Raw genomic sequence first — 27,565 nt, 5'->3', positions numbered from 1 at the left:
AGGTTACGCAGTGAAGCACTGGGGTTAGTTTTCTAATATCAGGTCAGAATAATTAATCACAGAGAAAAGCTGTGCTGTGGAATTTGTTACAAATCCATTGGAATGTATTATTAAAATGCCTGACATTATTCACATACAACAGACTTTATACCATACCCAAAATCATGGGAAGGACAATCAGGAAACGTTTTCTTCATCCCTGTATTTTATCAGGCTAGACTTCACTAATTCGATACTGGTACGATACTGGTGAGTTCTGTAGCACCTCTCGAGACATTTTGTTTTCCCAAGAAAAATGTAATTTTGTGACCCATGCCCTGAAGAAAGAGAGGAATGCCAAGGTGGATCAGCATAGAATTGTAAAAGACAAGCAAGGGATTATGTAAGATCATAACCACCAACAGTGAACCAGACCATCTCATTCGGAGAAACAGCAACAGGATTCCTGTTGTTAGCTTTAACATGTTAGAAAGTAGATGTAAACCTTTACTAATCCCAAGTGTGACTGCCGTTATTAAAAATTCAAAGCTGTGATAATTTCTGTCCTGTAGGAGACTGGCCTTGAAACTTGAATCTACTGAGAAAAATGGGACTGTATTCCCAGCAATGAACTGCAATAACAATACTTTCCTATACAGTTTATAATTATTATCCTAGCCTAATATTTGAAAGTGTTTTGCATTGCATACCTTTACATCCAATGCTGAAACTCAAGAGCTCAACAACAAACCTTTCTATGTTATGTTAAAATTTTTGAGCCAACTTGCAATGATGTCAATTGGTTCAAGAACATTTCCCTTGTAAAACAAAGCAATGATCATATTATAGTTGAACTGTTTACAGAGACAGCTTGCTCTGTCTATGATCTCAGAATGCTATTAAAATTAAGCACACCCACAGAACAAAATCTAGACCATTCTGAGGCAACTGTCACTGCTGTTGCACCACCATGAAAGAAGTTACATGTTCTGTGGTCCATTGAAGTGGTAGATGGCCTACACATGGGGAGTTTACCCACTTACATGCTCAAATGGCTTAAGCAGCATTTTACGCCACATTTAACCCTAATTCAACAGTTCAGTCTGCTATTGTACAACTAGCTGGATATTGTGACAAACTGAAAACAAACTGATCATGCTGTAGAAATCTATCCAAAAATATTTAACTCTAATTTTTGATTGAAATCTGTTATGTATTTTTTTCACCAGTCACAATCAAATAAAATATTTAGTGTCAAAAGTATTTGTCAAAATTTACTCCAAACTTTTTATGTCTTTATGTTTTTATGTACGAATTTTATGTCTTCTGTGAAACAAAAAAGAAAGCCATACAAGCATGGATCAATGAGAGGGTGAGCAAATGTTTTCCTTTAAGCATTAACAGTAAATTGTTTATCACTTTAAATTACAAGAATATATATCTGGTTTGAAAATACAGTTCACATTACATACAAAGTTGGCTGTTGCTAGATAAAATCTTATGCAAACTAGATTAACAGTTTTTCAGATAGGAAAATATTCACGTAGTAGTACAAGAATTTAACAGAAAGCCAAAATAATACATAAGCAGATGATTGTCATTTACCTTGTTGTCCCAATATGAAAACAACCACACTTATTAAGAATAAGAAGGAAAAATCCATAATTCTTCTCTCCAAAGATGCTCAGAACATTAATTGGCAAGCCTGTCTCCTGGATGTCTATCCACAGGAAGAGAAGAAAACTGTGAGGGGAGAGAGAGCAGGTTGTGGAGTTTCTCAGAAACTTCTGCCACTCTCTAAACACCTCCAGCCTACCACACCCTCCTCCCCCATCTCCCTCTTTGAATCAGCCTGCCAAGTTGTTCTTCACAATGCTAAGGACAGGTGTTTGACGAGACTCATTGTATGTGAGCATCAGTAGGAGAGAGAAAAAGGGACAGAATGTACTTTTTGTTTTGATAGATGATCTAAATCCATTGGAAACATTTATGAAATAAGATACGACACTGTTTCCATCAAGTGTTTCCAACATGATCAAAGGTGCATCAAAGATTATAAACGGATGGATTGAGTTCCACTTGATGGGTGAGCTGGCATCTCTTGGGAATTTTTGCACACTCTTGTTTTTTCCTTCCTGATGCTATGTTAGGAATGGAGGCTTGAAGAACAAAGTCAAAACTACAGCTTGGAGAGGAAACCCATCTTTTTCAAAGTAGAAAACCTAGACAGACCAGGTCTTTTTCCCAAACCAAGGGAAGCCCATTGTGGTAAACCTCAATCTTAATTAAAACAATAAAAAGCCAATTGAAGCATCTCAATATAAGCATCTGTGTGCCAGACTCTTTAACTGTGGAGGGTTCCTCTAACTGGTTAAACATTTTCTGCAGTTCAGAAACAGTTCTTGGTCTCATTTTTTGGCAATTCCTTCCATAATCATGCCAAATTTGGTGAAAATGTGTGTGGCATGAGCTCCACTGCACAAACAGGCGAAGAGATATGAAATGTGGCGTGAAAGTTGTTGAGAATGGTCCTCAATGGGGCCTGTCATTTAATCACAAGGGGGGCAAAGTGATGTATTCTATGCAGCACCACAGGGGTTGGGTTATTTTTTCCCACCCGTACTTCTATTTAGCTCACTTTTTGACTTCTCATTAGTCCAGATTAGGCTTAGTTTTGCATTCAGGATAGATAATTAAAGGCTGGGCACAACACAAAACAACATATTTGGTCACAGAGCCCCTGGCTACAGCAATTAGATCTGTGAGGTGAGGTGAAGGAGAACTTCAGAGCTCCAAACAGCTTCTTCCTGCAGCTGTGGGAGAGACATAATGAACAGTTTGACAGACTGTCTGAAAAAAATGCTCATGCTTAAATTGAACTGTGAACTATGGGACACAGCCCCATATGCAAGTTCAACTGATACTTTAATGTGAAGTTTATTCAAGTCAATATTACAGGCTTGATCTCTGGCAGAGGAGGAAAATTCTTTGTGCTAGTCTTTGTTGCTCTTATCGCATTTCATATCACATTACATTAACGCTTTAACATTAATGTTTTTATTTGATTAATAAAATAACTGATTTATCTTTCGTAGCAATGTAGCCTACATGTGCTGAGTCAGTGTTTATTAAACTAATAAAACAGTGAAACTTTGGCTAACTGCTCAAGGTGTCAAATGGCATGCAGAATCGCTGACTAAATCAATCGGTAAATCAATAACTTTTCTGTTTTCACAGAACACTAACCTCTATATGAGAAGAAGGCTTTATAAACTTTTCAACATAATTATTATTAGCTTGCAAACCAAGCCTGTAACAATCTGTTCATGATTATCCATCCTAGAGCCAGAAAAATGCATTAAAAGTAAAATATTATTGAGAGAAGACAATGGTTAAGCTAGACTATCTCTTGAAATACTTTTGCTCCTGAAAACCATACCTTCATATGCACAGGTGCAGTGTTTTACACACTCCCCTTTTTTTTTCACTGACCCTGCACTTCCCTTTTAAGCCTCTAATATATATATATATATATATATATATATATATATATATATATATATATATATATATATATATATATATATATATATTTTTTTTTTTTTTTTTTTTTTTTTTTTTTTTGAAGGATTCGACCACATTACCTGCTGAGGACTCTTAATTTCCATTCTTTATCTTTGTAAATCGTCACTTGGGTATGTCGACACATGACATGCACAATTATGCTACATATTATCTTTAACATTAACACACGCACACACAATTAAATTATATTTTTTAAGAAATGTTTTGGTGTATTGAAATGAATTCATTTCAGTTTCATAAATCTTGCATGCGTATACAGATACATACCGTTTTAAAATAATTATAAAAAATAATCACTTCCTACAATGCGCGATTGACCAGGTTTATCAGAAAAAAAAGGTACTCTATGACTCCGCCTAGTGTTCAGATGTGGGTTTAGATGAAGCGTTCAAACTACAAGCTTGTTACTAGGCGTACAGTTTCTGATAGGTAGGTGTCTTAATCAAACGAAAATTAGTAAAAAAGATTTCGCCTGTTGGTCAGCACAATGGATAAAAGAGTTGTCTAGAGTTTTTCCCTGTTTAAAGAAGTAAGGTGAGCTATTCCCGCGCAAAGCAGCATTTCAGAGTCAGCGTTTCAATGTTTTACCTAAACTGTTTGGAAAGCCCAGTCTTACATAAAAGCAGGTCTGGTTAATGCCCACATGAATTTAAACCGCATTGGGCATAAACCATGTAGGTAAATATGTACATTTACCGTGGTAACTGTACTTCAACTTATGTTTATGTTATACTTTAGATTAGAACATGCTGTCCCATCAACTGCTGTCATGAACCAGATAATTATTAAGATCTTCATTGACTTTCTGTCTTACATCATATTACACACACATATAATATAATGTTATATTTATCTTCAGGCATTAGTGTGCTTTAATTACTGATTTAAAGACATTCTTTAATTAATTTGTATACATGTATAGCAACAATGTAGTTTAAGTTAAAAGCTCTGATAATGACTGGCCAACTGTACATAATGCTTTACATTAACTGTATTACTTTTGTAAAATAAGCTATATTACATTACAAATACAGCGCAAATCTGTTGTAATTTCCTGGGATTAGATTATTTGTGCTGGATTTCTAGATTTCAATTCCGAACTTGTAAATAATTACAAACGTTTTTAAAGAATCATAATTTTTTTATATACTGTTTTGTCAGAAACAATGTACTGTAAATAAATGCCAAAATCATCTTAAATCAGCTTGTCACAGGTCAGGAAGTGCTAAAGCTTTCTTTCCAAAGTGAAACATAATGTATGAGCACATGGTAGTCTTACTGAAAGTGCTGCTAACACAGGTCTACCACATCCTGTCTCATGTTCTAGCGTTGGGCTTGGACACACATTCTCAGGGAAATTAAATGTGATTTATTGCTGATTATCCCAGCTGGAAACCTGGGAGCCGGATGCATAGAATAAAATAAGCTTGGTGTCATTTTTATTTTTTCAGTCTGAGACACTTTCTTACTGAAAACCACACATTTTACCTTTGATTACAGAGTGAATGCAGTTCCACAAGGCCTGTTGGGTGACGGTTCCAGACAGCACTAATGGAGAGGTGGTGACTTCAATAGGAAGTTGCTTTTGAGAGATTGTCAGCCATCATTTTGATCCTGGAAAAGCATGAGAGTTTGTCAGGTACCGATTTTACACTAAGAACTTCTTGAAGGTTCACTACGGCCCTGGGGCCGATAATTTGTTGGACTTTTAACCAAAACTTCGAGAGAGCTCACCCTAAAATGAATATTTTTAATCATCTTTAGAAGTTCTCAAAAATGTGACTTTCTTTCACTGACCTCAAAAAGAGATTTTATTTACACTTTTTTTGTACAATGAAAGTGAGTGATAATCAGAGGCTATTAAAGGGTTAGTTCACCCAGAAATGAAAATTAGGCTGTGTTTTACTCACCCCGGAGGCATCCTAGGTGTATATGACTTTATTCTTTCAGACGAATCCAGTTGGAGTTATTTTAATTTTAAAAACTGTCTTTGAGACTGTCTTTTAACTTCTTATGGACTGAAGCAATGCAACATCTGCTGACCGCAATGATATTTATAGTGAAATGAAAATAGCACCTGTATACATCCCTCTGCATCTATCCACTCAAGCTGCTAATGAGTTCATGGATGCTTTCATTTGTCAAATGTGACAATCTGTACATCAGCATTTTAGTCGTTCTGGTAAATCCTCTTATGGAGCATACAAATGAGATAAGACAACAACACTAATTAAAGGTTAGGCAGAAGATAATTATGTTATTTTTGGGCTGAATCACAGTAATTACGCAACCAGAAAAACACACGTTGGTCAACTGCAACTTGAAATACCGAAAAGATTTTGAGGCTATATTTAGATAATTGGGCTCTTTAAGAGTTATTGGCCAATTTCTCTGAGGGGAAACATTGGAAGTAGTGGTTACAAATGCAAATTTGGTCTAATGACTTAACCCTCTAGATTTTTTCTTTGTGTGTATATATATATATATATATATATATATATATATATATATATATATATATATATATATATACAGTATGTGTGTGTTGCTTAAAACACAAACACAGACACAGACAAACTTAACAAAAAATAGTTTTAACTCCCGTTCATACAAAATCCTCACATAATTATTACGGTATTTGAAAAAGAACATCTAATATGGTTTTGCACAGTACTGTGTACATACAGTTTACTGTAAACAGCATGCTAAATATTTTTACACTGTGCTAAAAAAGTGCAGTTGGCAGTTCGCATTTTATGAGATCATCAGTGTACAGCAAGATGACGACAAAGCGTTCTAATTATAATAGACTATCAGAGGGTGGGCAACCCTACAGTGCTCAACTGGAGCAAAATGCGTCAGCTCTGCAAGAACAGTACTCTGTGTCTGCCATGGCTTACTGGGTATACCTTGGCTCAAGGCAGCCTGAGAGCCACTTAATAACAGAGAAGAACAGATTTTTCACCATATGCCATACAGGTCTTGCTGGGCTCGCATCTACCCCTACTATTCTACTGCCCGCCTGCCTTCCTGATCACTTCCTCCCTGCCACCGTACATCACACGTCTCTATTCCACTCGGGTGTGGAATCATATGTCCATAATATACAATATACGATCAAAGGCAAACCTCCAGGGGAAGATTAGGCACAGCTAAACATCCTCTCCTGGCTCCTGCCCTTCGAAAACATGACGCCTTTGAGGCCATCGCTGGAATGATTTAGAGTTCTGCATTTATGGTTCTCCTGCGCTTGGCCGGACTCCTGCTGTCTCCTTGGCCCTAGTCTATGGATGGAAAGTAACCTCTCTGTATGTACCTGCACGCCTACAGCTTTTCCACAAGCCACCAAAGCAAAACCGATGTTGTTCTTTCCCCAAGTGTTTCCAAATGAATCACTTTTAAAAGTGGCAGCAGTGATCGCAGTTTAAACTCCCCTGACTAGAGAGCAGCTTTCCTCGGTCTCATCCTTCCTTCTGCTGTTATTTTTTTTTATCAAACTTTTTCACTTTATTTTCTCAGGAGACTGCCACACTTCATACACCATTCAGAATGCCATTAGACTAAAGGCCCGTTCACACCAAGCACAATAACTATAAAGATAACGATAAAAATATAGTTCTAAAAATCGTTCTCAATATTAAAAGAATAGCAGAGTCCACACCACAACTATAACGATAAAGGCACAGAGAAACGGTATCGTTGGAATCACTTTCAGAACGATTTTTTCCCCCGATGAACGATAAAACATTGCCAACCAATCAGAATCAATCCTGCTGTAATGAGCTCGAGAATTTAAAGCAGCAGACGCGCGTCCGCTTAGAATACACAGACAATATCGTTCGCTGTTGTGGACGCTAATATCGTTATCTTTATAGTTATCTTTATAGTTATCGTTCTTGGTGTGAACGAGCCTTAAGTCTGCAATGAGTTGAAACCACAAACCAATCAGGGTTTGAAGCAGTGCAATAGAAGATCCATTTTGAGTGGCCTGAATAACCTTTCTGTTAACGGTTCTTAAATTTTTTTTTTCTTAGTGTAAAGAACATTTCAATAATCTGAAGGAACTTTTCCCACTGGAATGGCAATGGAAATGTTCCAATGAATTTGTCTTTCACCCCACCCTGCTCTTATCTCCTATGGATAATAGAGCTGACAGTACTGATATTCATTGACTTACAAGCAAAGAGGCTACAAAGTCATCTTGCACTATATGACAGTAACATTCCATCAGCTGAACACATGATACATGTCAGCAAAGAAGCAATTAGTTAACACAGCAAGAAAATCTCAGAGGAAGTACTTTCATGATAAGAGAGAGAGAGAAAAAATCTTTGCCTATAAATTGATTTTGGAAAGGTTTACAGAAGCCCTTCAGCCCAAGATAATGCTGGAGGGAACAGAACATAAACAGTGCTATAAGTCTGACTTTGAGACCGTCGCTGTCTCCTTTACATCTGGTTCTTATTATGACTCAGAGGTTCCAGCCAAGCCATATATGTTGGCTTTCTCAATATACAAAAAGGCCCAGCCAAGTATGGTGAACCACATCACCTAATGATCCACTCCTTTAGTGTTTACTACGTCTTATTTACAGGTACAGTATGTGCCTTAATGACCACTGATAGCAATCATAGACACAAGTTAGAATTTGTATTTTGTAATGTACCAAGTTAGAAGGTTATCTGTGTAATTTACAGTACTTGATCAAAACTACAGTAAAAAGTGTAATATTGTGAAATATTATTACAATATAAATGGTTGTATGTTTTAAAATTACATTTATTTCTGTAATTCATAGCTATATTTTTTAGCATTACTCCAGTCTTCAGTGTAACACGGTCCTTCAGAAATCATTCTAATATGCTAATTTGTGTTCAAAGACATTTCTTATTGTTATCAGCGTTGTGCTGCTTAAAATGTTTGTGGAAACTGTGATACTATTTTTTTTTTAGAATTGTTTAATGAATACAGCATTCAAAAGAACTTAATTTATTTGAAATAAAAAATGTAACATTATAAAATCTTTTTTTTTTTTATATATATAATTTTAAGCATCCTTTCTAAATAAAAGTATATATACAAATAAGTAGATCTGATGAACATTAACAAGTTAAGAATTGCACGAGCTATGCATTTTTAAAACATTAAAGATAGTCTGTTCTGCATTGTACTGTTCATGTATGGGGGGGCATTTCAGTCCTAAACCAACAGATGGCAGCATGTCTTAAAGAAAAGACCAGGATGCAGACTTTGTTTTACAAACACTGTAACACTACAGCTTGTGGCTAGGACACATTGCCGATATGAGAAGTTTGAAAATGAACTAAATTTAGCTTGAGACCTGCTAGTAAGTTTCTATAGAATTGTCTCCAGACATGATCTTTTTATTCTCAAGGTCTATCAGAGATGACATGCAGTCACTTCCAGCAGGACAGGCATGTCACCCATGAACAAAACTGTAGAAATATTGACTACACATGGAAAATGTGGGCTGTGGTTTTCTTTTCTTCTTGGCAAGAGACTGCCTTAGTTTAAAAAAAGCGGGTGAGGGGTGAAAGGAAATTTTTTTACTAGTATGTAATGTTAGGAATAGTGTGTTCCCATGAAGGGGGCATCACTTTGGGTTGGTCCCCCAACCTATGTGCAAACATAACATACTAATAATCAATGATTTTCTTCACAATCAATCTGTATAGAAGCAGGTTAGATATAAAACAGCAGAGGAGAATATGTCATTCTGGTTAAATAGATCACAATTTATTGTAGCTCGAGTCTACCAGTCAATTATAATCAGTTTGAACAAGGCTGCTGCTGTTTGTTGAAACTATTTAAAAGTGCTATTATGGGTGCGTGGTATTGCCAGTGGTATCTGTGCACTTGTATAGAATTCTGCTATACTCCCTTTTATGACAGCAATCAAGTTTCTGCTTGCACTGTGAAAATATTTAGTTGCATAAGACTGTATTGTGCAATCATTCTATATAGGGAAGCGTGGAAAACGGTTCATTAATAGGGAGGAGGCCATGTCACATTTCTTAAAACACTCACAGAGTTCCTGACATTGTTCAGGAAGTGCAAATCCATGCTTAAGTTAAACAGTAATGGATACGACGTCATATCACACCACATAGTTAATGATGAACGGATGACATCTTATTTTGAGAATAATCAAGAATGGTAAACAAGGGAAAACCTGTGTAACGTTAATGATAATGCTGTTTCAGAAGTACTGTTCTGTTGACATGTAATTTCTCCCCGTAATATCTGCACTTGATCAGTTTTTGGATGATGTGGTAAAAGGTTAATCTGCTGAGAAACGGCCTTAATAACTGTTTGCCAGACATGAAAATTTTTCAGGAGCACGCCCAACATCTGTAGCTCTGCTTCTGATGAAGCAATATATTTCTAATCAGAGAGGCTCAGCATCCATTTTAGTTAATGTTAAATGAAATGTTAAATGTACACGTTTTGTGCAAAATGTGTGGCTATTTTAGCCAGCTCTGATGTTGTATAAGATGATGATTACATTTTTATGTACCAAGAGTGTAGATTGGTAGGAAAATATTGTAGGTTCAAGATCAACCTTCCTTTAAAACTAAAACTATATTCAGTCTTTAAAAAAAATGATTTTGAGTGCAGATCTTCACATCAGTGATTATTAGAAGAACTCCTTTTATTACTGTTTAGTTTAAAAATAATTTTTAAAGACTGATAAGACTTGTTTAAAAACGATTGATGTGTTGAACTAACTGGTAGATGCACAAACTATGTCACATCAACCCATTTGTGTCAACGCGTATTAACATTGTGGTAATACAGTTTTCATGTACAGTCAGGCAGAACTACTAAAATTAGCAATGCAAGATGTCTTTGTGTACTGACAGATTTAATCTGATTGTATATCTGATCCTTTTCAAATTCTTCTTTTGGTCCTCTCCTTTCCTCATCCCTTTTTTTATATAAGTTGAAAGAGAATCTGAGCATTCGTTTTTTGTGCCAGTTTCCTGAAAATCTAGAGAATCATTAAGACACCATGGACATGCAAAGTTACCATAGTCGTATTTATTTGAAGACAGCAATCTGTATTTTTTTCACTTGTGCTGTGATTCGTCAAAACTGGTATTGTACATATTGGTTTTCCACTGAAAATCACAAAGTTACACTTTTTTTTATTTCTTTATTATGTTTGTATTTTATTCTTTTTGTTTGTTTCAATACAATGATTTGTGCTTTTGATACCTTAGGTTTGAAAGACATGTTAATACAGTTAAGTGGATAGCAGGGACTACCAACAAAAAGGTCAAAGGAGTCAATTACATAGATCATATACACACAATACAAAATACAGATATACACACAAGTGCACTGGCTCCATACTCCAGTTCAGTTAGGTTGCTTCAACTCTTTAAAACATATTCCAGAAAAAGAAAAAAGAAAAGACAAATCTGTATTTCCAATCCCAGTTCTTAAAGTGATATCATCTGGGATTTGTTAGGAAAGTTTAGAAAACATAAGGTGCATTTTAGGAGTTCTCAGTATTGGAGTTTTTGTATGTACATTTATAAAAGTGTTTAAGGGCTGATGACGTGGCCCTTTATGAACTCCATCAATGTGTGAATATGTATGGCTATAAGCGTATACAGAACCATAGGCATCCGATATGTACATCTCTTGGAATGTTCCCCATACTAATCATCAACAAGTCAAGTACTTCAAGCAACATAATTCACAGAAGATCAAAATATCTTTCACATCTACCTCAATAAGTGGTGGATGAAATGCAGAAGTGCGAAATTTGATTCACTTAATGCTTAGCAGTTTTTAAAATGTGAACAGTGAAATCACAACTAGTGTAGCCTACCAGCCAATAGGAAAGAGAAGGGTACAAGGCAAGCACTTAGAACCAACTACCATACTGTATGTGGGTGTCAATCTAGAACATGTGCAGATATATAATTTTTCTGTATACTAGGTATATAAACATTTACTTAAATTATATAGAATTCTAAATAAAGCGAGTTTACTGAGAAGTATATGCACACATACTTCTAAATATATAAAGCCATATTACATGTACATATTTGTTGCTCTAATTATGCAATAGCAAAACCCATGCTTTACATAGAAAAGGCATCCACAACATTAAGAAAAATTTACAATTTATGAAACATGATACAATAAATAGTATTATAGAATCGATGCTGTACACAAAAGCCATTTAATTTCACACATATAAAAATATGTTTTAGTGCAACCTTACATGTATTGATACTTCACATCATTCAGACTGAAAGTGTCCAAAAAGACGGTAAATTGCATTTATAACAAAGCGGGATACACAAAACTCGATATATATTTACATGTCTTCCTGTTTAATGCTTATAAGAATATAAGCAAAAAGTAAAGAAAAGGCACACACATCTGTACATTTTTTAAAAGTACCAGACAAAGTCCATAAGCAATTTTGGTCAGGCTCATATATAAGTTAACATATATATTTATATATATGTATATTCTTTAAAACTTTAAATAAGAAAGTAATTATAGTTGAGATAGCAAACCGTGTTATAAAAGGCATGCTATACATGTACATTAAAACCACTGAATCAGTTCACTTGATTTTCTGTGTACATGGATGTACATGTGTAAATATAAAATGTGTGAGTGTAATTTACCACTCTCCCTTCGTCCTTGTTCATCTGTTGTTAATAGCGTCTTTTAAATCTTTGCCTTTCTTTATGGTCGCTGGCCTCTCTCCACGACCTTGTTGGCCAGACACTCGCTCTGCTGTCTCTGTGTTGTAGAGAGTGGGATGGCTTGCTGTGGGAGTCTTTGATGTGGCAGACACACTGCTCTCTGCTCTGGAGTGTAGGGGGTGACTGATCTCTGAGCTGCAATAGTGCTGCGCTCTCGACGCACAGTCTTGCTGAGCTGCGGGTGAAAGAGATAATGTGTGCTGATGGTAAGGATCAATTGGAACTGTCGATTTTTCTGGATTTTCTTCGGAGGCGATGCACAATGAGGCGATTGCCTTAGTGCAAGTTTGGATGCACTCTTCCTGCTTGCTCTCCTTGTCGGACATGTCGGTGCTGTCCTCTCGTGACTTATGTAAGGAAGGTGATGCAGCCTTGGGGGACATGGATTTTTCATGGGACAGGGGTGAGTCTTCTGGGCCTCTGCTGATGGGCCCTCTACCCTCGGAAAGGTGGAAGGACACCTCGCTGGTGCTGGACTCCTCCGAAGTGCTCTTCTGCAGGGCAAGGCGTGTGGGGTGGACATGACCAGTGACAGAAGTGGGCACAGAATGGACCATCTGGATGCCGCCAATGGGTATCATGGAGAACGGAGTGCGGATCTGTTGCTGGGAGTGCAGGGGAAGGTGGCTAAATAATCCCTGGTGGACACTGGGGGCATCTGCATTGTGAGCCTCCCCTTGAAGATGCAATGTTTTTCGCTGGTCCTAAACAGTTGGAATGATATGGTTAATTTACATCATAGAATATTTTTTGGATAATCGTAAAGGCAGTGTTTAAATAAATCCTTGTGAAGCTAAATACACCTTAGGTGATAAGATTAGCAAAGAATTCTTGAAATACTTGTCTGTTATTCTGCTTATCTGGGGCTTGTTTCACAGTTATTTAAACTGGACCTCTTGGAAAGTTTGGAAAATTTAAGACCGCAATGAACAAAAACAACAGTAAAAAGGGCCAAGCTTACATAATAGACCTTGCTCATTTATCTTATTATCCCCCTAGCTCTTTGGTAACAAGCCAGGCAGCACTGAAATGAATTACTATACTGCATACACTGTAAAGGCACTGCAGTTATCCACTTTCTCCAGGGAGTTCTTAATCAACTAGTATACAATATAAATAGAAATTCTCCATTCTGTTGTATGATGGCAATTTGTTTGTTAGAGATATTACCTGACTACCTCTACAATTTACTTGTCCAAACTTGTATACTTGAGATTTGTATACGTTATGCTGGCGTTATTATCATTATTATTACTCTTCACTTCGAACAACAATGACTTTTCATCCTTTAACTCGCCAAACCTGGCACACATATAAAGTATGCAGGCTGTGTTATTTTCAGATGGACTTAATATGGTTGCGTAGCTAGTGAACTGTTTACAGCTATATTACTTGTGATTTGTTTTAGAAAAGTTCATAAGGACTGGAGATATAAAACTGTTTATGAGGCAAACATAACTTACTTGCTCCAGCTCTGCATGGTTTTTAGTCTTTAGGCTTAATGATATCATCTCTGCATGTGGCCTGGGGTTGTGCGCCCATGGGCCGCTTTGATAATGGAGACCCCTCCTGGGGGACACAGGTCTGATCATGCCCCTACGGCTTCTGGGAGAAAGTCTGCCCGAGAGATCCCTTCCTGGGGATGTTGGCCGTCCTGTCTGGGAGATAGGAGAGAGATGTCCTCTTGGAGAAAGGTCCCTCCTCGGTGACAGATCCCTTCTATAAACATCCCGCCTGGGGGAGATATGCCTAAGCGGAGACACTTCTCGCCTTGCTGACAAACGACCACGTGGGGAGAGGTCCCTTCGAGGGGACAGATATCGCCTAGACGAAGGTGAGCTTTCTCGCAGTGGCGAGGAATCACAGCCGGGTGAAGACAGACGGGAGCAGGAGAAGTCAAAGGAGGATGAGCTGTGTTCCGGAGACAGAGCCAGGTCTTCATCCATAGAGCTCGGCACATCCAGTCTGTTTTTGTGATCTTCACCCAGAGCCCCTTGAAGGAGCTTCTGGTATTCAGCCATCTGGGCCTCTCCAGCTTTCTCACTGGGTGCCATGAGTTGGGTGATCTGAATACTGGGCAGACTAGTGAAATAAGTGAAAAGAGGCTGTTTGGAGACAGAGGCCAGAAGCTCTGGTGTGGATTCTTGTGAAGCGGCGACTGCAGTGATGGAGAGCGAGGGGATGGCACATGGCTGTGGACTTGTGCTTCGGGACCGTGTCTTCGGCGTTGAATCACCATCATACTCGTCATCATCATCCTCATCTTCATCAACTTCATCACCATCCTCTTCATTACCCTCCGAGTCATCAGCATCAGAGAATTGGTGCTCTGCCATAATCTCTGACATGCCAATCTTTTCTGATGCTCTTTGGACCTCCTCAGTGGTGTCTGAAAAAAAAAAAAAAAAAACACATTTTCTCAGTTGACTTTCACTGGTTAATCAACATAGTTTGAGGTGTTTTAATTGCAAGTTGTTTATTTTATTCATAATTATCAGTTGGAAAGCTAGAAAGGTTTTTAGGTTTCTTGGTCTCCCTTTGATAGAACATGCAATCACAATGGGGGGAAATATTTTTTATTTAGAAATATTGTTTTCATTGGCAGTAGGAGGTTTCTGTTTTTAATTAGGCTAATTTTGGTACTTCTTCCAGGTGCCAACGTATAATGCAATATTGGCTCCTCTGAATAAAATGTATCCAGAATTATACCTGGTTCTTCTGCTTCCGTCTCATCCACCGATGTCACTGACACTCCAAGCTCTAAGCACTTTTTCATGTGAGCTTTTGACTTCATGTGTTTCGTAAGGTTTCCTGAAAACAGATTGTAAAGAGTTTGAATAACTTGCATTGGCATTAAATAGTACAGAGATCATATGCTATTTAGTGTGGTACAAACAAAAATCTACAAAAAGTACATAAATCATGTTTTTTCATCAAATTGTATAATGTTGTTTTTAATGCTATGTGTGCTTTTGCATGTATTGGTTATTGGAAATGTATGAGAAAACCCACCTTTTGTTTTAAAAGCAAAGTTGCAGAACTTGCAGACATATGGCCTGACATCTGTGTGTGTGCGAATATGTTTCTTCAGCATGCTTGGCTTTTTACAGCGGATCCCACACTCTTCACAGATGTACTTTCCCCGGCCTCGGCCACGCACATAAACATAGTCTTCATTGGATTTGTACCTGAAATAAAAACAAAGCCAGGGTTATTAAAGGGATAGTTCACCCAAAAATGAAAATTATTTCATGAATGACTCTTATTGGAATGCTTATTGGAGACGCGAACCGTTTCAAATGATTCAGTTCGATTTGGTGAACTGGTATAAGAAGATCTGGTTACATCGAGTGATTCGTTCGCAAACCGGATATCACTGAAATGCAGTGTTTTGAACTCGCTCACAACAGACCCGGAAGAGAAGAAAATGCAAAATAAAGTCATAGTTTTCGCTATTTTTTTAACCAAAATGTATTTTCAATGCTTCAAATAATTCGAACTGACTCTATGATGTCACATGGACTACTTTGAAGATGTTTTTATTATCTTTCTGGACATGGACAGTATACCGTATACACAATTTCAATTGAGGGACAGAAAGCTCTCGGACTAAATCTAAAATACTGTATCTTAAAACTGTGTTCCGAAGATGAACGGAGGTCTTACAGGTTTGGAAGGACATGAGGTTGAGTCATTAATGACTTTTTTCGGTGAACTAACCCTTTAACATTATTGGAAGAGATCAAATATATTGGTTCATATGTGGAATGATATCACATACATCAAAAATCTCACATTTTGAAGCCATTATAATTTTATATATTTGAAATGAAAACATTTTCACAGATGTATCAATTTAAGTTTTTTTCCCTGCACAGCATAATATTATATGGCGCACCCATTGGGATACCATAGCATGTAGTTGTATACATTCCAGGTACTTGTGTTCAACAGATTTAAGCACCATAAATAAAATTGTATGTTGATAGATAGTCCTAATATTTGTTTTTTGGCAGCAGTAAAATTTTAATTGCATTTTAGAAAAGGCAAAGTTCCATCTTGTACAAAGAATACTAAGTTATGTGTTGGAAAATAAACACACATCTTCACATACCCTCCTTCAAAGATTCTGATGCGAGTGGGTTCAGCCTGCTTTGAAGAAGCTTCTTTTTCTCCGTGGTCTTCTTTCCCCCTGTCTCTTAGGCTGATTCCCTTCATTTTCTTCCCAAACTTTCCAACATCCAGCTGTATGATCTCTGGCTTCAACTGGAAATGTAAACAGAGAAAAGATTGAATAATGAACCCTAAAACTGTAAGCATAAAACATAAGCAACAGAAGTTGGTCTGTGCAGTTTTTTGTAATTCATTTTTAATCATCTTGATCATTTAAAAATTCAATTTAAAAATGAGCAAAGTTAACTTATGTTTTAACTTGTGCATATTTTGCTCACAAATTTTCAAGTGGTAAATTTAATCTGAATTTTTTTTTTAAATATTATCCATTATCTGTCTGTATAAATTACTATTAAAATCTGCAATGTTCTGAAATTAATATTCATTCACAAAAATCAATGGAATTAAATGTATATAATGTGTAAATGTTTTTATTAAGACTTACATCAAATTAAATCAATTTGTGTGTGTGTGTGTGTGTGTGTGTTTTTAGAAGTCAGTACTACCTGCTCAAACTTCTGTTTCCACCGGAGGGACGAAACAAGTTTTCCAGTGCCAGGTTGATACATAGCAGCCATTGTATACATTTCTGTGTTCTTCCTCTGTTTTGACCGAAGAAGTGCCAAGGTGGCCTTGGTGCTGAGGTTGAGTGGGTTTGGGTTGTAAGAGCTGACGCACCATGAACTATACACAGAGGTTAGGGGAGTCGTGTGTGCATAATTTGGCTTGGTATAATTTAGGAAGCACCAACTGACACTGGTTGGTGTGCGAAGACTTGGGAATTGAAAAAACTGATGGACATCTGCAAGGTCAGTGAGCAGGAGACTGCTACCAACAACTCCACCACCCTGATTGGCAGCTAGCTGCACCAGCATGTTTACTGGGAACTTGTTACTCATGTTCTGCTTAGATTCTTTTTGAGTATCACTTGAGGAGATTACTGATTGTGGGCTTGAGCTTGCCTCTGGGGTAGACTCATCTACATCAAGCTCTTCTGGGGAATCTGCTCTGCTAGCGACGTTTGTAATAATTTGCAAGGGTGGAATGAAGTTGTCTTTTGGTGGCACATCAGGTAAATGAGGTGCAGATGGGTACCCAAGGAATTTAGATGACGGGAAATCACTGGGTGGAGATGAGGACATCCTCTCTTGTTCATCTATGGAGTCATTTCTTTTTGAAAATTCAGGTTTAGGGGTCTTATCTTTCGGTGCACTGGAATTGCTTAGCTCAACTGCACTAAGCTCTTTTACTATCTGGCCATACATCTTTTCTTCCTTGACCCGTTTCTGTTGTTTGGTTTCAATAAAAAGCTCAAGACTACTGGCTGGTGACAACATTCTCTTACTTCCCCCAATACTAGAGGAAGCATCTGTAGTAGAGATAGTTCCTGATGTCAAAGACAAAGGAATTCCTGTATTAAGGCTCCCGGGGAAATATTCAGGTACTTTCCATATTGGAATATTTAAGGACCCTTCTGAATGTCCTAATATTTTGGATAAATTGATGCCTACTTGGGGCTTTGATGAGGTGCCTGTTAGTGAAACAGTCGACACATTGTCTGTGCATAAAACTCTGACAGAAGTTGTGCTCTGAGAATGAGAGACAAGGATTTGTGAAACACTTGTATACATAACACTACTATAAGATGGCACATTTGTCTGGATTCTGACTGGTACCAGCATTGCAGGGAGTGATGGATGTGAACCTACATTTTGAGTAGCAAAGATAGGCTGAACTTGTTGTAAGAAGTTTGTAGTCTGCCCTTTAGATGACAAGACCCCAAGTTGCTGTGGGGAGGCTCTTGAAGGATATGGATAGTTGTGACTTGCCCCATCGGTTTTTGAATTTGTTTGCACCTGAATTTGACGAGGAGGTTGGTATGGTTTTTGTAACATGGGCTGTAGATTTGGCTGTTTGATATGTAGTTTCTGTAATTGTTGTGCCTGGAATGCCAGGTACTGCTTGTTTCTTTGTGTTGATTCAGGATGCCAGAGCATTGGTTGAAATGGCAAGAAAGATGAGGATGGCAGGTTGCTCTGAAGTGAAGAGTGCTGAATTATATCCTGGGTCATATGCTCATGTACTGAATGCTCACTGTCTGATGAAAGCTGTGCAGGCAAACGAGGAGAATTCTGGAAATTATCCTCAGATAGACTGTCCTCACTGATGCTTTGCTGCAGCAAGTGATGTGATCCAAGAACTGACTGTGTACCTCTTCTGGATCTTACCAAGTCACTAATTACACAATAGGATGTACCAGTTAAAGCAGCTTGAGAAACATGGTCAGAATGCTCTTGTTTGATATTCAATTCTGAGATTGGCTCTTGAACCACTGCTTCAGGATAGACACTGAGAGATGCCTGTCTAACAAGGTAACCTCGTCTACGCTCCTTCATAGCTGAAGCACTTGCATAAACTTCTCCTTGTCTTGAACCGGTTGAAAGACTTCCATAATCAAATGACTTACTACGTATTTCTGGCACTTCAGTGGATAGAGCACAGGGGGCCTGCTCTGAAGATGAGCGTCGCATCTCTCTTTGATGATGGCCTGGTATAGACAGAGAATGGCCACTGCCTGGAACAGTTAAGAACTCAGACTGTTTAGCGAAGTCCTCTTGTTTAGTTGGGGATACAGATTTGATGTTTTCCTCTCTGTCAAATGACATTGAAAAACTTGAACTATGTGATAAGTTACTTTCTTGACTAGGGCTTCTTGAAAGGCTAGTACAAGTGGACTCAAAGCTTGACTCCCCAGAAGAGTGCTCCATATCTGCAAGACGCAGACGTTTCTTCTTTGGGGGGAGTTTCTCAGCAGGAAGCTGGGACAATGTTTCACTCCTTTGTGGCCACTGAAATTCCTCAACATGTTTCTCTGGTTCTTTTACTGGTACTTCAGGTTCTTTTTCAGGTTTGTCAGGCTCTTCTGTAACTCTTATTTCAGGAACTTGAATGTTGGGTTGTCGTACGAGTTTGTGGGGCATATGATACAGTGGGTTAGAAGAGAAAGATCCATGTTCAATGTCACCCTGCTGCTGATGTTCCATGATTTCAAATTTATGATGAGAATCAAGGCTCTGCACATCATCAATGTTTTCTGAGTCTGACTGCTCAGAAAGATGTCCAACATGTTTATCTGGCTGATAAAATGGATGTTCAATTGATTCAGTCTTCTCAAATGAGTTTGGCCTGCTCAGCGAATTGGTATGTTGAATGACAGAAATTACATTACCAGCAGTCTTCGTGTCTGAATCTTGAACAAGTACAATGTCCTCTGGTGTCATACATGAGCCTCGGTCAAAACTTTCTGATGGACTGTGTGCTCTAAACATGGAACCCTTACTAGTAGGAGCAGCCTTGGCAGAATCGTGACTTCCTTGTCTAAGGTCATAATCCCCTGTCATTTCAGTAGAGCCGCTTCGACTGCTATCATCTTGCCCAAGGCAATCCTCTTCTTCACCCACACTCTTTTTCATGCGTCTTTTTCTTGTTGTAAACTCATTCCCACTCATAAATGTCATTCCCACCTTTGTACCATATGAAGTGTATGCTGTGCGTACTTCTGGGCAAGCCATCTCTGACCCAGAGCCTTTAAATTCTGGCATCAAAGGCCCCCTCTCTCCCATTTTCAAACTTGAATTCACACCTGTGATTTTCCCATAGTTCTCTGATTCTCCATGACCTTCTTGGGCAAAGTGTTCAAAGGCAGCCTGCCTCCTTAACCTTTTTAGACCCGCAGCTCCTCCATAAAAGACATCATCTTGGGTCATCATTTCATCAAATGAGTGACTCCCTCTTAGATTCGGTGGGACATTGAGGTTGGTTGGAGAAGGTGTTGGCATTGAGTTGCTTCTAATAAGTGGCCCTGAATCAGAGGGTGGTTCCAGAAGACCTGTGCTAGTTTGGCAAGAGCCAGCATGATAATAATTTGGGTCATATCCAGCAATTAATTGTGATTCTGCACAATCATTTTGATAAAATTCATGACGCTCTGATATCTTTCCCATGGCCAACTCCTGCATGGCATTAGACTTGTTGATATTAGTGTCTTGACTAGCAATATCTACCATCCCAACTGTGACTGATTGTCTAGATCTGGAGTTGGTTCTGTGGTACCAAGTTCTTCCAAACATTATCTCTTCATATGTCTTTGCATTGGTGTTTGGTGGACTGATCTGCTGTTCGGCACTCTCTGAGCGAGAAAAGTAACCAGAATCAGTGCTACCTTTGCTGTGGGGGCTCAAGAGATTTTGAGACTGCTCTGAATCCTGGTCCTTTTTCTCTGTGATTTTTAAGGCAAGTTTCTGTTTGACCGTATGAGACTCGTCTCCTCTGCCCATCTGTCCACCAGTAACTGAACCTTTAATGTCTGTAAACTGAGGACATTCTGTGGCAGGTGATGTTATCCCTTGTTTTGGAACAATTAAGATAGGCACTTTCATAGATGCCACGGACAGTTCCTCTGCTGGATCTGCGTATGCTGGTCCCCTTTCCATTGGGCTCTTGTCTGACTCAAATGATATCTGTGGGCTGCGTTTTTCAGGGAACATTGCGCCTTCTGCAGTTTCTTCATCAGTGTCAGTGCTTTGTTCACCATCAGAGTGTGCCTCTGCTTCCCCAACTGAAGATGCTTGATCAGTGTCTGTTCGAGTTGCTAACTCTGAGAATGGAACAAGTCCTGCTTTTATAGCATGAGCATGAGATTTTCTATGTTTATACAAATTACTCTTGGTTTTGAATGAGAAACCACATGGAACACAGGGATAAGGACGCTCCCCTGTGTGGGACCGTATGTGTTTTTTAAGCACACTGGGTTTAGCACATGCCCTGCCGCAGTAGTGACATATGTACTTTCCTGGCTTCTTGGGTTTTTGTTCCTTCTTATGACTTTCATCTGGCTGCTCAGGTCCAGATTGGGAAAACTGGCCAAAACCAGCCGGAGACTTCTGACGAGGAAATACTCCATGAGAGCGGGAGTGCACAGGAAACATATCATCTGGTGGCAGAGATTGCATTTGACCAGAAAAAGACCAGGCATGGGCCTCTAACCCAGGTTGTGGCTTTGTACCACAAAGGAAAGGCTCCTGTGGGTATGAATGTGGCAACTGGTAGGAGTAAGGCCGAGGGAAGACCTGTTGAAACTGGCTTTCTTGCGATGAATGTGTCACTGCAGATGACATCAGCTTTCCAGAGCTAAAATTTTGAGTGGAGCTAGCAAGGCTTGTCCCACTTGTAAGACTTTGCTCACGATGCATGTGTCTTTTAACATCTGGATCTCCTAAGGTACTTCTTTTAGTTCCAGCAGAGGGCTCAGAGACCCATTTTCTTTGTAAGGGGTTCTTTTCCCGTTGCTGCTTGGTGCATTTTTGGCCAACAGCAGGTTCATGTGTCTCCATTTTCGTAGTACTTCAATGGGGTTTCTTAAGATGTTTGCTAGTTTTCATTCATGCAAGCTGTCATGCCAGATGAGTTACTTAAGTGACTCCTAAATAAAAGGTCCTTCTACTTCCATAGTTCAAGTGTTGCTCCACTTTAAAATTTAAATGAGGTCCTTCTTTGACAATCAGGCCAGCATCTTTCCATCACTCATTTCAACAGTTCATTTACTTTCTGTTTCATCCAGGCTTGTTCCTTTCTGTTTAATGTCCTCTGTTTCAGTATCTATAAGAGAGAATAAATAAAATAATGTTTAAACATTGTTTTTAGACAAGGATTACTGTTCTAAATAAAGAAAATACTACACATGTAACATAACTACCTTTTAACATTTTAAAAGCTGATGTCTAAAAAAGCTGGCAAAAAAAAACCAGCTGTCTAAACCAAACAGTATGGTAGTGCATTGTGTGACTCTGTTGCTCATCATACTTCAATTACAGCTTGCTTTCTTGTTTTATTTCTTTCTGTTTGATATCGAGGCAGCTGCACAGCTGTGTACTTTTAACTAGCAAGTGTGTCAAGAGTTTTCAATGAACCGATGCAGAGGAGCTACCACCTCCCTGTGCTCATGAGTCATCATTAAAAACCTTGCCCACTCATTTCCTAAAGAGACACAAACATATAAAAATAGCCCAAGGAATGCAAATGACATTCGACGTAGTGTGTGTGGGTGTTTAAAGGGCAAATTATAAGCATTTTCATCCTTACGAGTTTTGGGTTTTTCTATGCTTTTAAAAACATTAACACTGTGAACACTTCAAGACATAGGTGGGAGCAGACCAAAATACAGCCTTAAGGTACAGTATGTACTCAAAGCAATAAATAGAACATGACAAGTTTGTAAAGAGAAGGTACTGGAGTCTCTGTGTGATGTATATCTTAATCTCAGGCTCATACTGCTTGCAACAGACAGCACTGCCTCAGTATGAGTGAGGAAACTGTGTGACGCTGGTGTCTGGAAGACGATGTGAGCACTAAAAATAGCAGGGCAGAAAAACCACTGGTATTTATAGCACTTGAAACATTAACTTTTGGTTCATTTTGTTTCCATAATTCTTCCATGCCTGACACAGGAAAGTATGTGTTCACAAACCAAGACAAACTATGAGTTCAACTCCCCAGTTGCTGTTGCACTAAAGCAGCAATTTTACATGTATAGCATTGTCAGGCAATGTTTCCTATAGCAACATGCATAACAAATGTCCTGCCCAATTCTGTAAATTAGTAAGGCTTTTAAAATCGATCCAATATATTGATCAATTTTCTTAAAATAACTTTTTCTCATTCATGCATGTTGCTTTACCACCCTCACATGTAGATAAATGTTAGTATTACTGCGCTGTGTGGATCTTTATCTTTATCTTCTGCGACACCAATAGAGCTAAATCTGTAATGATATACATGTTGTACTGTTGCTGTTATACTGTGCATCTCATCATTCCATCCAGCCCTATTGCTCATGCTTTCGCCTGCTTTTTTCTTGCCTTTTGTGACATGATGGGTTTTGGGGTTATGAGATACTGCATCTACTGAATGAATTGCATAATCAGTTTCTAAGGGAGGTTAAAAATACTTTGAATCACATTTTTAAGAGGCAAATGAATGTGCTTGAGAGTGCATGTGTGGGACACACATTGTGAAGAGGATAAGAGCAGTACCTCCTTTCACAGCAAATCCATCAAAATTTAGAATAGAATGACTAAGTCGTATTACATAAACCAAAAGAGGTTACAAGAATGTTATATGACATGAAGTCCCTGTGCTCTCTGTCCCTGTTACAGAGTGAATCTACAATATCTACTGTTCTACACACATAGTTTAAGACATATTTTTAACCACCCCATGCTAGATGGTTCTGAAACTTGTTTATGCCCAAAGATTATTGTGATCCTTGCATGGCTGAGATCAGTATGCTGCTGTCTGCTGTCCCACTCATCTTCCTGCCCCATTTCACCATACAAAGTGTAGGAGGTTCTTAGCCTGAGGCCACAACAAGGACTCCATGCTGGATGCACAATACCAATATAATAAAGAACATAAAACAATTTATAAGAACGTTTGCTCATGATCAGAAATACACCACCTAATCTAACGTAAGGATTATGCATTTTAAGGTTCTGCTGTCGGATTCCAGTGAGAGGATTAACAGCAGTCTTCTCAAAGTCTGTTTGTCAATGAATGCTTTACGGTGCAACAGTCCTAAAAGGATTTGGAGAAGCATTATGTCACATTCTAAGCCAATTGGATATCCTTTTCACTTGAAGGGAGACTCCCTGTCTTTTTAAAGTGCTATCACATTTAAAGCCTTAATGCAGTGGAAATGCCTAATCTCCCCAAAGTTCACCGCAGGACACTTAAAGACCGCAAACAAATAAATATATAAATGAACAACTAAATAAAGAATAAAACAGAAGCAGACCTTTTTTTTTTTTTGGCCAAAGTCTGTTCTTGAAATATTCTGAGTCATGCTCTTTAACACTGTGATTATCAGCTGCCTGGCTGTTTGACTCCTGCCAAAGTTACAGGGTTATAGCAATAAACATCTTGGGTAATTCAGTCAAGCTTGTCCATTTACCACACCCCCACTTTTTAAGGGAAGGCTTTGCAGTCCAAAGCCACTTATGGTGTGATCTGTTGGTTCAAGCACAAAGATCTGGAACTTCAGTAGTGTAAATGACTCAGAAATGATTAGGAGACATGTATGTGACTGTAGTTTGCATACTTGAGCTAATGGACTCTTTGGAGGCAGACAGTGTTACTCGATCATGTTGCTCACTGAGGTGCACCTGGGCACACCGGGCGGTATGTTCCAGAGATTGGGTTCCACCTTTTGTCTACTCCATCATGACATCACAGCCATGATGCTGGGAAGGTACACAAGCCAGATCTCATTTCCCTGAGTCCAAGTGGCACAATTTTTTTTTGTCCCTTGTAGGACAGACACTGAATAATTCAACTGGATGCTAATTGTTTCAATTCAGTGGTTATAGAGGTTATGGTGACAAAGTCCTACCACTAAAAGAGTCGTGGTCAATTCCACAAACTTTATTTGGCACCTCATTTGTATTTGCCGTGCCATCATGCGTCTTAATTTTGCTTACACCTTGCTTTGTTGTCTCAAGAGGAGCTTTTCTGCCATAAGGGAATTTCAAGTGTGCACAAATACCACTACTCTTGCTGAGGAGGAGAGGTTGCTGAGTTGATTTTCCACTGCCCTTGTTCCAGCTATCCCAACTCATTAGTGATGGCGGCAACTTTTACTACTCCAACTGGCTTTATCATCTGGCACAGAGAAGATGAGCCTTACTTCAAATAGATTAAAAGTAAGGATACCACAATAAAGTCTTTTGTTTTAAAGGAACTGGCACATGTCTAATCAAAGCAATTATTCAAGCAACCAAGACTGTATGCAGGAAGGATCTCAATAGCTGTTCTTTCATAGGATTTATTATAACTACGTGAAAAAAAGGCACTGTCCATTCAATCAAATAAAGGAAATTTCTGAGACAATCCTGAGTTATGACGCACTAATGCTATCCTCACATTACCTCTTCCTTCACTAGCTCAGGTCTTTTGTCTTTGCAGTTTATCTCAGCTCACCGCAAGATTCACCTTTTGCTCATCCAGCAACTTTTACTGTGTGATTTTGGTCTGTGTTAGCAGGACTTGAGGATGTATCACCAAAAATTCATGTGAGTCAGCCCCCTGGAGTGTCAAACTGACTTCTCATTAAGAATACAAAGTTGAATCTTGGGCAGAAGACTTATCCAGCTCCACATGCAGCCGGGTGAGAGGCCAGTGCACAGACACAGGCCTGCTAAAATCATGTCCAGATGGTCAGCCGAGGGGAGTTCTACGCGTCGGCAATATCGCAATCACATTCCAAGGACACCGGACTTCCATAACGCACCGTTACAATGCCTTTAAAGCCTTCTGAAATGAGGAAATGGGAGGATCGATAGGAGTTCATGAAAAGACAGCCGTACTTGCAGTTCAGACAGATAAACCAGTCTTTCAAAGCTATATGGAGGAGAGGAAAAAGCCATTAAAGCAAAGGGGAAGTATTTTTAACACTCTGTACAGGAGAGCCTAAGCATTAATGTGCGCATTGGAGAGCGAAAGCATGCGTGGGAAGCATCTACAGCCATCTCGAGACGGGGTGAGGAGAGTGGGTGACTGTTCCTGTGTGGGAGGAGAGGCATGAATACCATGCAGGGTTATGGTGTTGATGAATTGCGTTATGAAAGGGACTTCAGTTACACAACCCAGCCCATCCAATTCTCTGCCTGTGTGGGCCGAGAGGGATGGCAGAGCTGCTGCGATCCGCGCACAGCCGGAAACGAGGTGCATACAACCCTTCAAGACATTTGGTCGAATGCGTAATTATCTAGCAGCTGTGATGCCAGCGACTCAGTGAGAGAAAAAGAGTGAATGTACCGGAAAAATCAAGCATCAACAGACTCACATTCATGAAAATGATGGGCAATTCTTTCAAAAGGACAATATCCCAGCATAAAGAAGAGGGAGAAAACGCTCGCTTGCTCTGATTAGTTTTGAGATACGCCAGCGGAAAGGACACATTATCCATTAGCTTGTCATTATAATCATATCAATGGTGATTATTTAAATAACATCATCTGTCCAGACTGCTGCTCTCTCAACAAATTGCTATGCGCTCAAATTTGACTGGGCCTTGACATCAGACATTAAATAAGACATTAGCACTGCCTCAGTTTGGGGAATGTTGCTTTTTATCTTGACGAACAGTAACGGCGGTTTACAAAGTGCCCAGTTATTATGTCCACCATTCATGTCTTAACATTGCAAAAGCAACTGATATCTATTTCTACAAGCCACCAACCATTTTTTAGGGGTCTGATAGGAAGCCCTGAGTCAACCTATTACAGTCAAGCAGCAGTTCTCTCTTCTTTCTCACTGTCACAGAAGAGGTCTACATTGGGACAGAACAATGATCTGAGTGCTGCTGTGGGTGTCGGGTCAAAAGGCAGTGCCTGCTGATAGAAAACACAACAGCTATTAAGGAGAGAATAAATCCCTTTCAACATTAGGTCATGTCTAATTTAACCGCCACTCTGATAGCCCAAGCACTATCCCCCCAGCATGAGATACTGTTACCAATCAAATAAGTGACTGGACCGGCCACTAGAGAAAAGGGGGTCCTGGGAGGAAAAATGTACCCCGGTCTGGCGCAGGACTCTTTAGGCGAACCAGCAGTCCAATATGGGGCAGAGCAGCGTAATGACAGGATGGCTTGATAATTGAAAACGGCAGAGATGAAAACATTCTCTGTGAATAACCCGCTCCCAAAACAAGAGCTGCATAGTTGTGGACTGGTGTAATGCAGGAAAACATCATGGAAGTAAATAGGGAAAAGATCATCAGCACCATGTATAGGTCATTAGATGGATTTATGGTGCATTCCTGGAGGCGGTGTTTAAAAACATGCCCGCCTTGCGGACTGTGGGAGGGAACGTAAGATTTGACACAAAATCTTCCTGTAGGTGCCATTGCTTAGATTGCTTAGTGAAGCGGCAACAATCCTAAGGGTTTTTCAGACTTCACAGCTGTATCTGTTTTAATGTACATGTTTCCATTTAGCCTTGGCTTAAACACCGAAC

The 27,565-nt window shown here is 39.0% G+C and overlaps 1 protein-coding gene and 1 long non-coding RNA gene across 4 annotated transcripts in view; one reads left to right on the top strand and one right to left on the bottom strand.

The window, feature by feature from the left end:
- The first annotated feature begins 3,838 nt into the window (after positions 1 to 3,838).
- LOC127983563 (uncharacterized) lies at positions 3,839 to 15,380 on the top strand. Its single transcript, XR_008160454.1, has 3 exons — positions 3,839 to 4,098; positions 5,065 to 5,203; positions 14,973 to 15,380. It is a non-coding gene; the product is annotated as an uncharacterized LOC127983563 (long non-coding RNA).
- The window catches only part of LOC127983562 (transcription factor HIVEP2), a 65,448-nt gene continuing 48,494 nt past the window's right edge, over positions 10,612 to 27,565 (bottom strand). For all 3 annotated transcript variants that reach the window (XM_052585751.1, XM_052585749.1, XM_052585750.1), the window contains 6 exons: positions 17,000 to 22,151; positions 16,435 to 16,586; positions 15,333 to 15,508; positions 15,030 to 15,131; positions 13,784 to 14,709; positions 10,612 to 13,024 (listed from right to left, as the gene is read on the bottom strand). In XM_052585751.1, coding sequence (XP_052441711.1) covers positions 12,260 to 13,024; positions 13,784 to 14,709; positions 15,030 to 15,131; positions 15,333 to 15,508; positions 16,435 to 16,586; positions 17,000 to 21,886 — 7,008 coding nt within the window. In that variant the 5' untranslated portion in view covers positions 21,887 to 22,151 and the 3' untranslated portion in view covers positions 10,612 to 12,259. The remainder of the gene's footprint in view (positions 13,025 to 13,783; positions 14,710 to 15,029; positions 15,132 to 15,332; positions 15,509 to 16,434; positions 16,587 to 16,999; positions 22,152 to 27,565) is intronic.

The sequence above is a fragment of the Carassius gibelio genome, chromosome B20 (assembly GCF_023724105.1).
Source record: "Carassius gibelio isolate Cgi1373 ecotype wild population from Czech Republic chromosome B20, carGib1.2-hapl.c, whole genome shotgun sequence".
Classification (NCBI taxonomy): Eukaryota; Metazoa; Chordata; class Actinopteri; order Cypriniformes; family Cyprinidae; genus Carassius; species Carassius gibelio.
Note: the sequence above shows the minus strand (reverse complement) of the source record. Positions and strands in the feature narration are given on the sequence as shown.